Source organism: Poecilia reticulata, chromosome 13, assembly GCF_904066995.2.
Source record: "Poecilia reticulata chromosome 13, P_reticulata-male-v2, whole genome shotgun sequence".
Classification (NCBI taxonomy): Eukaryota; Metazoa; Chordata; class Actinopteri; order Cyprinodontiformes; family Poeciliidae; genus Poecilia; species Poecilia reticulata.
In genome coordinates, this window is record NC_088842.1 from 21,013,425 (window position 1) to 21,026,135 (window position 12,711).

General features: G+C 37.4%; 1 protein-coding gene across 2 annotated transcripts in view; it reads left to right on the top strand.

Moving 5' to 3' along the window:
- The first annotated feature begins 90 nt into the window (after positions 1-90).
- The window catches only part of LOC103474770 (beta-galactosidase-1-like protein 2), a 28,746-nt gene continuing 16,125 nt past the window's right edge, over positions 91-12,711 (top strand). Inside the window, exons 1-10 of one of the 2 annotated variants that reach the window (XM_008425984.3) lie at positions 91-523; positions 3,184-3,369; positions 3,621-3,689; positions 4,139-4,234; positions 4,919-5,027; positions 6,885-6,977; positions 7,088-7,169; positions 8,478-8,542; positions 9,048-9,132; positions 12,064-12,207. In XM_008425984.3, coding sequence (XP_008424206.1) covers positions 420-523; positions 3,184-3,369; positions 3,621-3,689; positions 4,139-4,234; positions 4,919-5,027; positions 6,885-6,977; positions 7,088-7,169; positions 8,478-8,542; positions 9,048-9,132; positions 12,064-12,207 — 1,033 coding nt within the window. In that variant the 5' untranslated portion in view covers positions 91-419. The remainder of the gene's footprint in view (positions 524-3,183; positions 3,370-3,620; positions 3,690-4,138; positions 4,235-4,918; positions 5,028-6,884; positions 6,978-7,087; positions 7,170-8,477; positions 8,543-9,047; positions 9,133-12,063; positions 12,208-12,711) is intronic. The other variant, XM_008425982.3, reaches the window with a different exon arrangement.

A 12,711-nucleotide genomic window follows, 5' to 3' on the forward strand; every position in this document is an offset into this window, starting at 1 on the left:
TCAAACCAAACACTTTATTATGAAAGCGTCCATGTCTTATTTGTTTTAGCAACATCCGTGTCATTTTGCGACAGTCCCTAAACACAGCTATGGTTGACCAGCTGTATGCGTTACGCTGGTTATTTCTGACCAAGAGGAAACAAACACTTCTCTTTCTCAGCTTCCTTTCATTGTTGGTAAAAAAATAAAATAAAAAAATAATAACAGAGCGACAATGTCGCGTTTTGTAACAACTCGGTATAATTAGACCTGGCGTTGAGTGTTAGCTCAAATGTATGTCTCCAGCTCTTTTAAAGAGTGTTACGTAGATGACGTTGTGTAAACCGTTGTCCAGTTTTGTGAAGAGGACTGGACAGCTCAGATAGGCGCTCTGACACTCTGCAAGCGCTCAGGAAACAGTTGTCCTACTGTTTTGGTCCATGGAAATCTCGTCGATACTTGGGGTTCGTCTGTCCTTAAAGCAACGGTATTTCCTCCTGCTTTGCATCGGTGCTCTGGCAATAGTTGCTTATCAAATTACGAGGTAAGGAAGGCTCGCTCCCTAAAGTTCGCATTTGAAGGTATGCATTGTTGCAGAACCCCGCCCACTGCATGGAGTCAGTCCATGTGCGCTGGGCGTAATTTATTTTTCTGCTTCTACAATCTACAGATTACAAAATGTAACCTACTATGTCCACATTGAAATTAATGCAGATTTATAAAATGTGATTGTTATCAGAGTACTTAAACACTCTTAGCAACATCTGCTTACATTTTCCACTGAATTATATTTTATTTCATGATAAAATGTGACTAAAATTCAAGTTTTAATGTTAAAATATTGTAAAAGAAGGAAATTAAGTTAAGTCTCTGCACATTCTAATGAACATCTGTTGCCACCACATTTGTTGTTTGTTTTCCCTCAGTGATAAAGTGTGGCTGAACACCGTTCAGTTCTGCACTGGTAACTTGTTTTAAATGACCAAAACATGATGAAATTATCTGAAAACTCCAATACTGTTTTGGTAACAAAACCTTTGTGACTCAAACACGAAAATATTCCACTGTATCCTTAAATTTGTCTAATAGCCAACAGCAAAACCACTTGGAAAATGTTGCATAACAGATCTGCTGAACAAGACTGCAAATTGTGATCCGTAAACTTCAACACTGTCTTGTTATTGCAGACAGTGTATCCGTGACCGTTTACTGCTGTACTTATTTTGCCATAAAATCTGACTGAAAATCTGGCTACCAAATAAAATGTCATAAAATAATTAAATCAAATTTTTGTCAAAAAAAATGAGACACAATCTGAAATTACAGATTTTAGGGGACAGTCTGGTTTTAATTGGTCATTTTGGCCCTGTATTATCTCAAACGTCTACAATGTTGCTAATTTTGCATCAGACATATTGGGGTTTGAGTCAGTGCCGTACCTAAAGGGGGCACTACGCTCCTATTTAGACAGCCATCATTTAAATAATAATTTTCTTTATGTTTCTCTTAGTGTACTGCAAGGAATAGCAGTTATATTAACTAATAAATAGCAGTAAGTCACTCAGATACTTTGGTTTTAATAAAAGTTCACAATATTTTATGACAGCCTACAGATAAAAGAAAGAACGGAAAAAATGTCAATGCTTTGATGCAAAATGGGGGTATGGATTGGCGAAGAGGCGACTTGACCCAGAGACATATGCAGTTTGTCTCATTTAAAAAAAATTAGGAGAAGCAAACAAGAGAAAAAGAAGAAGGGATTTCAAACTGATTATTTTTCAAGAATGATTAGTGTTGTATTTTGGTTTTAGTCAATAATAAAATATGACTAAAACTGCAGTCATTTAAAATTCGATCATGTTTACAAATGCAACCCATTGAAAATTGTCACAGACATGTTAGAACATGTACATTAGGATTGCTCTGAAGTTTTTGATCATATGAATTTATTATTTTTTACCGTTCTGAACAGTAGAAGTGGGAGAAGTTTAATGAGATTTTATTATTATTAAAAATCAAAATAAAGCAGTGAAACTGTTTAAGACTTGCTCTTAGCAACGTGATTTTACATTTTTATTGCCGTGTCAGTGCATGTTATGTAGTCTACAAAGTGCAGGTAAACGCACCTTGACGTTTTGGCAATTTTGACTTCACGCAGCCAGAAAACATTGCGTAATAGCATAGTCAAATTTTTAAATAAGCCGGAGTGTTGATGACCGCACTGTGTTGGGATTGTGGGATTTTTTTCACTGGTGTCTCCTGAATTACTGTCCCTTTTCATGAAGCTCCTGCTTTAGTTCCAAAGCGATCGGCTCAGTTGTCTGTGAACTTTATTATGTTTCTGTTCCTTATCTGTTAGTGTTCAATTTCAAAGGTGAGCTTTATTTCACCAAGTTACACCTGATCTCCCACTTCAACAGAAAGAGATCTAGTTGGCTTATTTGCATATGGCTCACGGCGCAGCAAAAAGAAAAAAAACAAATCTGTGTGTACAGTAACACAGCAATACCGTGTTTGTTTGATTTTTTTATTTAATTTTTTTTTTGTGAAGTTTATCACATTGAGGGAATCGCTATGTTAATTTGTAGTTGTTTTTATGAAGAAGGAACCTACATCTAAATTAGTCTTAGTGGCTTATAAATAGAAATTTTAAAAATAGTTCAATATCATTTTCATATGTTTTTCTTTTTGTTTTTCATTAAATTCAATTAAACTTTATTGTCCACTAAGTTCAGTGGATTTTGGTCTTGGTCTTTTCTTGAAGTAGGGACTCAAATAAAATATCTTTTTAGGGCTCCATAAAATCTTGGACCACCTCTGGTTGCATGTGATACAATCTCATGCAAAAAAAACAAAAGTGTATTACAAGAATATGTCGGAATTGTCTATTTATTTGGTGGATACTGATTCCCTATAGGTAAACTGTTCAACTTCAGACCTTATATCACCACATGGGAGGGGCCTTCCCTTAATGATTAATAGATAAAACCTAATAAAACCCAAGATAATGCACAAGCACTCACAAACATTTTATCTTAGTGATACAGTGTAGGAGATATTTCAGCAGGTGAACCTAAATTATCAGAATGGCAAGAAAAATAACATAATATTTCTTTTATATATATATATATATATATATATATATATATATATATATATAATTCTAAACCTGTTTGTCTTATGTCATATTATTTCTCTCCTCAGAGACCATCCACAAAGAGCAAGAATGAAGCGCGCAGAAGGACTGAGAGCCAACTCTTCACAGTTCAGCTTGGAGAAGCAACCCTTCCGCATCCTGGGAGGCTCTGTCCATTACTTCCGTGTCCCCAGGACCTACTGGGAGGACCGACTGCTGAAGATGAAAGCCTGCGGCATCAACACTCTTACAACGTGAGCGCCCTGTGCAACTCAGACATGACTGAGAACATGTCGGAGCACAAAGGTCAAGAGAGCGGGAGGGCAGATAAAATGCGGCACTGTTTTAAACTGAACGTGAAAGCTAACCGATCATGCTCAGGAGTCATACTCATGTAAAGAGCTGTAATACAAAGTGCAGTGCAACATTATAATTGACTATAAACAAAAATGCTTAAAACACACATAACACACACAAAAATAACAAAAATTTTTTGTCTTTTCAGCTATGTACCATGGAACCTGCATGAACCAGAGCGAGGGGTGTTTGACTTTGAGAATGATCTGGATTTAGAGTAAGGACTTGCTGAAGTAAAATGCTCAACTAGAGGTTTGACACAAGTATCGTTAATGTCCAGCAGGGGGCACCATTGCATTGTAAAAAAAAAAAAAAAAGTCTGGCTGTCTATTGCATTGATAACCGCTAAGAAAACATTTACCCCTAATAAGCTCTTTGCATTTGAGTCAGTGATTGTGTGTCTCCTGATTGTGAGGCCAATGATCAATGAAATGTGTTGATTGTTGCCGAAGAATTAATAGAAACAAATGTCTCAGAGCTTTATTTCATTGGAAAATTAGGGGGGGGATATTTTAGAAATGATTTGCTGCTGGAGATGAGCTTCTTTATAATTTGAGAACAATTATTCTTTTCCACATTTTATTGACTGTTGACATCATTGCATATATGAAGACGTATAGCCCCTCACAACTAAAATATTTTTCTAAATTGTGCATCTCTTCTTAGAGCTTACCTTCGCATTGCAGCCAGCTTGGGCCTCTGGGTGATTTTGCGCCCTGGGCCATACATCTGCGCTGAATGGGATTTTGGCGGACTGCCTAGGTAAAAAAAACACAAAAACTACAATAAATCAGTTTATATCCCATGACCGATTAATCTAAAGTTGCTTCTGAACGTCTAAAATTTGGCAGGAAATGTATTTTTCATTCAGGTGATCAGATTCTCAGATGTGTCTTCACTGCAGGGTAAAAAAAAAAGCCAATAGAATTGCAAGTGAGCATTTTAGGAGTTGTGTTTCTATTTGAGAATATTTTTCTCAGTGACCCACTTTACAGGGAATCACATAACCACATACCCACTTTTGAATATACGGAGTACAGAAGACAGTAAAATGCACACCATTTCAGTGAAGCACTTTCATTACTCTGCTGAAAGCCACTGATGACTTTTAGCGAGATACCGGATCAGGCAATAATTAAATCTGGCAGGCCTTATCCCTTAAAGGATGAATTCATTTATTTCTGTAATCAAAATACGCTCAGGCCAATAATTGGGTAATTGTTGGCTGAACAAGACTGAAGGAATGTATTTTGGATGGCTCTTGCCTGTGGGAATGTTAGGTTGAGAGTCCGCTTAGCTGATGAGCATTATTACGAGGTGTTTAAAAGGACATGCAGCAGAGCATGATCTCATATCAAGGTTACCACATCTTTTTTTTCTTCAGCTTGAAACCCAAAGAAAGTTCATGCATGTCAAGAACTTATTTGACGTGGTTTGTTTTTGCAGTTGGCTGCTAAGAGATGAAAATATGAAGCTGAGAACGACCTACTCAGGATTCACAGATGCAGTCAACTCCTTTTTTGATGAACTCATAAAGAAAGTTACTCCATACCAGGTACTTTTTTTAAATTTAATTTATTCATGTATTTTTCAATACTTGGATTCTGGTGCCAATTGCTGAGAGGCAGAGCACGCACTGGACATGCTAGCAGTCCACCAGAGACTATATGTTACTTATATAATAATTAGTAAGATTAGTAGTCCTTCAGATATACAGCATAAAGAAATTGTTTTGTTAATAAGCAGGAAGTGGATGGCTTTGGCAAAAGTGTGTAAATGACCCAAAGCAAAGATTATAAACGAGAGCTGAAAGCTGAAACCGAACGTCCACTTGTTCATTTGCGTGTACAAGCCAGTGTGAGCTTTGCAGGACATCTAGTGGTTTCAGGAAGTTAAAAAAAAGTAACAATTTTATATAACAATTGCTTCTGATGTACTGGGATTTGCAGTCATAGTAACTTTGACAAGGTGGTAGATATTAAAATAAAAACAACCTGAGAAAGTTGTTTTCTGTCTAACTGAAAGTAGTGCTCGTGTAACATCGCCTTTCACACTACCTGGCACCCCTGAAATCATGTGTAAAAAGCTTTAAAATTGTTTTATTGCTTTACGTATTTTTGAAAAGCCAACTTTTAGTTTATTCTGTGAGTAAAACATACTAAGTTAAGAAATAGTTAATTTCTTTTTTTTTTTTTGTTTGACTAAGACCAGAGTCATGGATTGAGGCAGATTATGTAAGATGCACTGCTTCTGTGTTGATTGGCTGTTCAAAGACCAAATGTCGAACTGTTCTCAATTTTCTTACAGAAGCAACTAGTATTATTCAAAATGTCTTGACCACGGCACCAGGCACTTTAACAAAGTCTTTTTATCTCTAGAATAATTCCAAGGCTTCTTCAGTTCATACTGCAGCCTCAATAGCCTCATTTTAACTGTATATTGCCTCAAGATTTGATCTAAAAACTACATGAAATATATATTTTTTGTTTACTTCTATGCCACCTTTCTGCCACATTTAAAGAACTGGCATATATAGAATATATTAAATATTCTCACCAATATGCCTGAGATCTTCAAATGGAACTGGTCCTTTCAGTGGAAAAAAATATGCACTTTTACTTTGTGCAGATCACTTCCCCTTTCTTGGGACCACGAGTTATTTATTTCCTGCTGCTATATCTTAGCAGGAACTATTTGTTTTAGAATTCTGTCAGTTTTCAGTTCCCGTTTTCTGTTCCCCTTACCGTCATTAATAAAATGCCTTTTTTTTTTCTGTCTTAAGAGGAGAACGTCTTTAAACTCAAGTTGAGACTTTCCCCCTGAGTTGCTATTTCAAACATGCCCTTTATGTTTTCCTGCAATTGGAAAGTAGGATGTCGACTTCACAGAATGCACAGACGGCAGGTCAGGAAAGAATGCAGAGGAAATTACAGTGTTTTGTTTGCTTCATGGCCGACGAGGCTCTGTGCCCATCCATCAACATCTAAATAAAAAAACAAGATACAGACCAACAAAAAAGAATAGAAAGCAACACATTCTTTTTTCTGTAATGAGTACTGTGGAGGTGGGAAGGTGGGAAGGTATGTAATACTGACAGACGTTTGTTTCTTGTTTGAACCCCTGAAGAATATCTGTAAACACATATCAGGGCCATATATGTGCATGTGTGAACATGGCTTAAACAAGCTCTTTCAGTGGCTAATTAGATTGTTTCTCCCTTTCTTTTGTTCAATGTTACTTGAAAAAAGCCACACACACACGCACGCACACACACACACACACACACACACACAAAAAAGAAACTTGGATTTGCATTTAACTGTGTTTAACTGTATCAGGGGTAAGATTGGTCCAAGAGCAGGCGCCAAATCCTCTAATGTGTTTCGTTTATATTTGGCAAATTCATATGCAGTACTCCCAGGGTGGCCCGATCATAGCAGTTCAAGTCGAGAACGAATACGGCTCCTACGCTAAAGACGACAAGTACATGCCTTTCATAAAGGAGGTGAGAAACACTGTTAAAATAAACCAGATTTGTTTTAATTGTTCAAACTTTGTTGAGGAAACGAACCCACTGTTTTGTTTGGCTGTCTCTTTAAACCTTCCTCTGTTTAGGCATTATTGTCCAGAGGCATCACAGAGCTGCTGCTGACCTCTGACAACAAGGACGGGCTGAAGCTCGGAGGAGTGAAAGGAGGTATTGTCAGATGGGCTAACAGACCAACGGTCTCTCTCTCTCTCTCTCTCTCTCTCTCTCTCTCTTTCTCTCTCTCTCTTACACACATAGACATACACGATGTTGGTGTGTGGGTTGTTTTCTTGCACGGTGGCAAGAGGTTTGATCCAAGGGCAGCACAGTGTCATGCAGCAGCAGTTCAGAACCAATTTGTCGGCAAAGGATTCTGTGTTGCACCAGAAAGTTGCTCTTTTTGCATCCCACTGGCAGGAAAGCTCAGTTAAAAGAAACACAAGCTTTAAACGCAGTTGTTCTTCTTTCACACACTTACAGTTTTTATATGTATGCATTAGTGACAGTTATAAAGGTTTTCTTTGTAGTTATTCGTGTGCTTTTATGCATTGTCATCATATATAGATGTTTTTTTTGTGAAAAGGGACTGGATCAGTTCATTCCCTTTGCCAGTTGGTGCCACCGATACACACACCAAACTATTATCATTTCAACGCAAACCTGCTTCCATCTTACACTTCTAAACAAACAAAACATTTACTGTTACTTATGTGCTTACCTGTTGTTTTCTAGCATTATGTTGACTCATAGAGTTAAGTAATCATAAGCACTATATCTACTGAAATAGGATTGTGATTGCTAATTTATGAAATCGTTATCCGCCGATCTTCTTTACGGTACCTAATCACTTTAAGTCATCAGCTGTGGAGCAGTTACCACATTCTGTGAGGCGGGAGCACATTGACACATGATAAGTGTTAAATAACTCTCCTTTTCTACCCCAAAACAGTAATGCTGGGAATCAACAAAACAGTAAAACTCGGAAAGGGGGTGAAATGCTTTGGACAGTAAAACTGCTCTTAAATCAGCAGTGTTGTTGGCCAAAGCTGCTTTCAAAATCACCACTTTATTGCTCTAAAAGGGTGGAGTATATGTATTTTCCACATTTTTCTCAAACAGCATACAAAAAAGCTATGTTAAGTCTTAAGCTGGGAACTATATACCGGTCAATCCTCCAAGTGTATGGCACATATTATCATTTAGTACCTACTTGAAAGCAAGTCAGATAAACTGTCTTTAGAGAAATAACTCTTCCACCCTGGGCTGAAAAAAAAAGGAAATATCTACCTGGGTACTTTATATTGACCCTCCTCTTATATTGTTACAATGGAAATTTAATCAAATAATTTGAACATTTTATTATAAAGCTGCTTTAAGTTTTTAAATTAAACAGCTGTTCCGTTTTAATATAAAGGCAATAGCCAGCTTATGAATCTACTAATAGTTCTGGTTTTTGTTGTTGTTTTTCCTCTGAAGCGCTGGAAACCATCAATTTCCAGAGACTGGACATAAACGAGATCAAGTATCTGGATGAAATTCAAGTAAGTCCTGTTGGTGCAAACTGAAACTCAGCATTTAGGAATGTTACCCTGACATTAACTCTGGCAGATTTTTGAATTTGTTTTGTTTCAGTGAAACAAACATTATATAATATAGGTGACGAGTTTTATCACAGACAAATGAGTTTTTATTGCTTCTTGCTACTTCTTTATTTCTATTTTATTTATTTATTTTCTATTTGAATTTTTTTCTTTTTTTAGTATTGCTGGTGTGCTTTTGAAATAAGTATTTAGAAATTCTGATTAATTCCTAAACATGTCTCCATTACAAAGCAATAATTTCAGCTGTTGTTTCCTTGGTTTAAAAGAAATGTTGGAAGCACGAAAGAATACATTAAGGCAATTTGTTTAAAGGTTGTACCACAGCATCCAGTGCATTCTGTTGCGCAGAAAGAGAAAGGTCATTCAGACATGTTTCCTTGTTCACGTTGTTGCTCTACCAACCTTTGCCATTTTTCTTGGCTCTAATCCGTTTTATTTGCTCTAGCCTCAGAAACCTAGGATGGTTATGGAGTACTGGTCTGGCTGGTTCGATCTCTGGGGAGGCCTTCACCATGTCTTCCCTGATGAGGGTAAGCCTTATTTTAGCTTCACTGAAATAATTAACACATAAGATGGGAAGTGGGTTTCTTCTTTTCTTTTTTTTTTGTTGAGAGACACTCAGAGCTGCTAACAGGGGCATTCACACAAGAGAAAGGCAAGCTTTTGGGAGATGGATTCTTTGTTAAGAGTGGAGCTGTTCTTCTCTGTGCAGAGGGTCGATAATTCCAGCTAATTTGAGATAGGGACAGATGGGTATTTCTGTGCGCCGAACCAATGCTAAAGGTAAAGTTAAAAGAGCCTGTTTTCGGGTTAGACAGAGTCTCTGTGCCTCAGGAGAAACAAAGATTTCAGACAAGTCTTTTGCAGTGTGAATAAAATAATTTGTTTGCCGAGGAACGGCTTCGGGAAGAAAACAATCTGTGTGTGTGTGTGTGTGTAGGGTTGCATAAGATAAATTATCTGTCTCTTGTTAGAAACCACATGCAGTCCACAAAATCTTCTCACAAGGTAAATTTAGCCTGGTCCCAATAGTTTTAATATGTAATTATTTAGAAAAGTAGACTTTTTTTTTCAACTGTTTACTAGTTTGTTATGATCGATACCCATTTGCTTTGTATGGATAACGTGATTTTTTTTTGTTTTTTTTCCCAATTTGAAGAGTAACTAAGAGGAATAAACATCAACGTCATGTCATGTCATGTCATGTTTATTATACCATAGAAAAACAGACAGTTTTGGATTACTAATTCAACTTTTCCCCCTACTGAATAAATTAAAGGTGCTCGGAAATAGCACACACACCTCTGCAGGGCTGTCGCATAAAGGATCTTTTGCATCAAACTGGCATCAAACAGCAGCACACAGAAAGCCCCTTGCTGTGTTTACTGACAGCGCCAGCTTCTAGGCAGGAAAATAGCATTTGAGCAAACAAAGAAATCCAAAATGTAAATTCACACACACAGAACAGACCGCAAGTCTAAGCCTGTCGAAAAGGCCCAAACAGGCAAGGACTTAGACAAATAACACCCATGGGGAAAATGGATTTTTGTTGAGGACAATCGGTAAAGAGTTGAGCTGGTGTTAGTATCTGTAACCAACATTAGTTAATGATTGTTAATGGTGAGCTCAATAATCCACCTTTTGCTCAGCCTTCTTCCCTGTTACATTATCCTCCTGCAGAAAAGGAGAGCCACACATGAGAGTGTTTTTTTTATTTTTTTATTTGAAGGGTGAGATTTATGCAGGTGAGAAAAAGTAGGTCAGAAAAACTGAAGACTGTGGGATATTGTGTGTAGGTTATTTTTAGCAGAACTGCTCATCTGCTGATTCTGCTTATGCATGTATTTGTGTCTCATTTTATAAATTGTTGCATGCTCATAAAATGAGGCACATTGTAAAATGAGACATATAATGTGTCTCATTATACAGACACGTTATAGCTCATGTTTTCATCAAATGTCGATATTCCTATTTCATGTTTAAAGCAACTAAAACATCCTCTTTAAAATGTGCTTTTTGTGGGGAAAAAATGCATTTTGTTGAACATAATCCCTTTTGACATTTGCAAAATGCTAATAAAAATGGTGCCAAATTTTAAAGCAGTTTTTTTTTTTGCTTCATTATTTTTAGTAAATATATTGCAGTAGTGTGTTATGATTTACAGCCCAGAGTTCAATGGTGTACCAAGCAATCCTTTAGAAATGATTTGGTACAAGCACTGAACTAAACATGAGATAGATACTTCATCATCTTAAAAGGCCTTTATAACAGCTTGATGAAGCTAACTGCATCACTGTAGAATTTTTATTTTTGTCATTACCAGCAGCCGTACGCATCTTACACAAGATATGCTAAAATCTGTGGGCCATCTGCCTTGCCTGCTTTGTTTTAGCATTGAGAAGGAGCAGAAAATAGAGCTTCACCCCTGCAGAAAATGTCACAGAAAAAAAAAAGTCTAGTGTTTTCAGGGGGGATTCGTATTCTTGACAGTTCAGTGCTCTACAGACTGCCACACATCCAGCAGCTGGAACCACCACCGGGTTAGTGGACTCACAATGGACAGCTGATATTCACTGAGGCTGTGATTTTTGATTCAAATCACTAAAGGTCCACTATTATGCTTCCTTGAACAAACTAGTTTAGGTTTGTGGGCTTTACAAAACAGGTTCATTACATCTAACACACAAAATTATTCTCAGGTATTGAGATTTCACCCAATCAGTTCTGCCTGATTTGAGCTCATGTAGGAATGCGATGTTATAGGGCTACATCACGATTAGGCAAATAAGCTGTTGCTGGCCAAGCCCTCTCAACTCAGTGTTTACATTAGCACCTCAGACATGTGAAAACGGCGACAAGCAGATGCACAGTGGTACAACCGTACATCTTTGGTAGAAGAAGTGGAACCTCCTGAACAACTGTCAAGCCACAACCACTGGAGGGTCAAACGCTGCAGATCTGGTGTACATTTATTATGCTATTAATTCAAATTCTGAGAATTTTGCTTTGCTTTGGGCAGCCTGAAGTTATGCAGTTGGCACCAGCACAATAATTCGGCACAAGCTGAGGTTCTTTTTTTTTTTCCACAAATGCAACCTTTTTTTAAAAAAATATATATGCGAGGTTCTAAGAGAAGCACTTCTCTCAACATGTGATGTCTTGAGTGTTTTCACAAATACCGCATCTTCTCAATGTAGGCCATCACTTTCAGTTTATTACAATTGTGACAGTAAATGCAGAGAGATATTGTGGGTATCGTAACGTCAGACATGGTACTAACTAAGAGGCTATTGTCCAGCGTTAGTTTTCTTTGGTTAAATTGCAGGGACGTTGCAAGCAAACATAAAATGAAGCCATGCAGCTCTGTTCGCTGTGACTGGGAGAAAATGCCTAGACACGTGCTTTGTATTGTTGTAATGAAGAACATTTTAACGTTTCTCTATTTTCTTTTTCTCTGGTAGACATGATCTCGGTTGTCAAAGAAGTCCTGAAGCTGGACATGTCAATCAACCTGTACATGTTTCATGGAGGAACCAATTTTGGCTTCATGAGTGGTGCGTTTGCTGTTGGGCTGCCAGCACCTCAACCCATGGTGACAAGCTATGGTACGTGTGACCGGAATTCTTGACAATAAACTTTTCTGAGCGTTTCAAGTAAAATATGAACTTTGTTGGGCTGAGCTTTTTTTCCCACACTGTAAGCCAGATGGCTCAGAACATTCTGAGGTTACTACATGTTTGCTAGATTTGATCACAGCTGCGCTGGGTAAAGCTGCGTTTTTAACAGACCTAATTAGATTTTTATTTAAAGAATTCTTTATACTGTAAAAAGATTCCTCGGCATGCTTTTAGATGAACAATTTCTGCTCTCGATCTCCTACTCTCTCATTTTAAAGACACAGACTGTGTATCTTCCTAAGCTGATATGTGATACACCAATCATGCTTATCTTTTCTTTTTACGTACCCAAGAATAATGTTATGTGCTTGATTTAAATGGTTTGTTTTAATACATAAAGTTGTTGCTGAACTGGAGAGGTGTTTTTTGACCTTTTGTGTGAACCTGCACATGTTGATGGGGCTGTTGCATCTGAATTTCCCCACTGTGGGA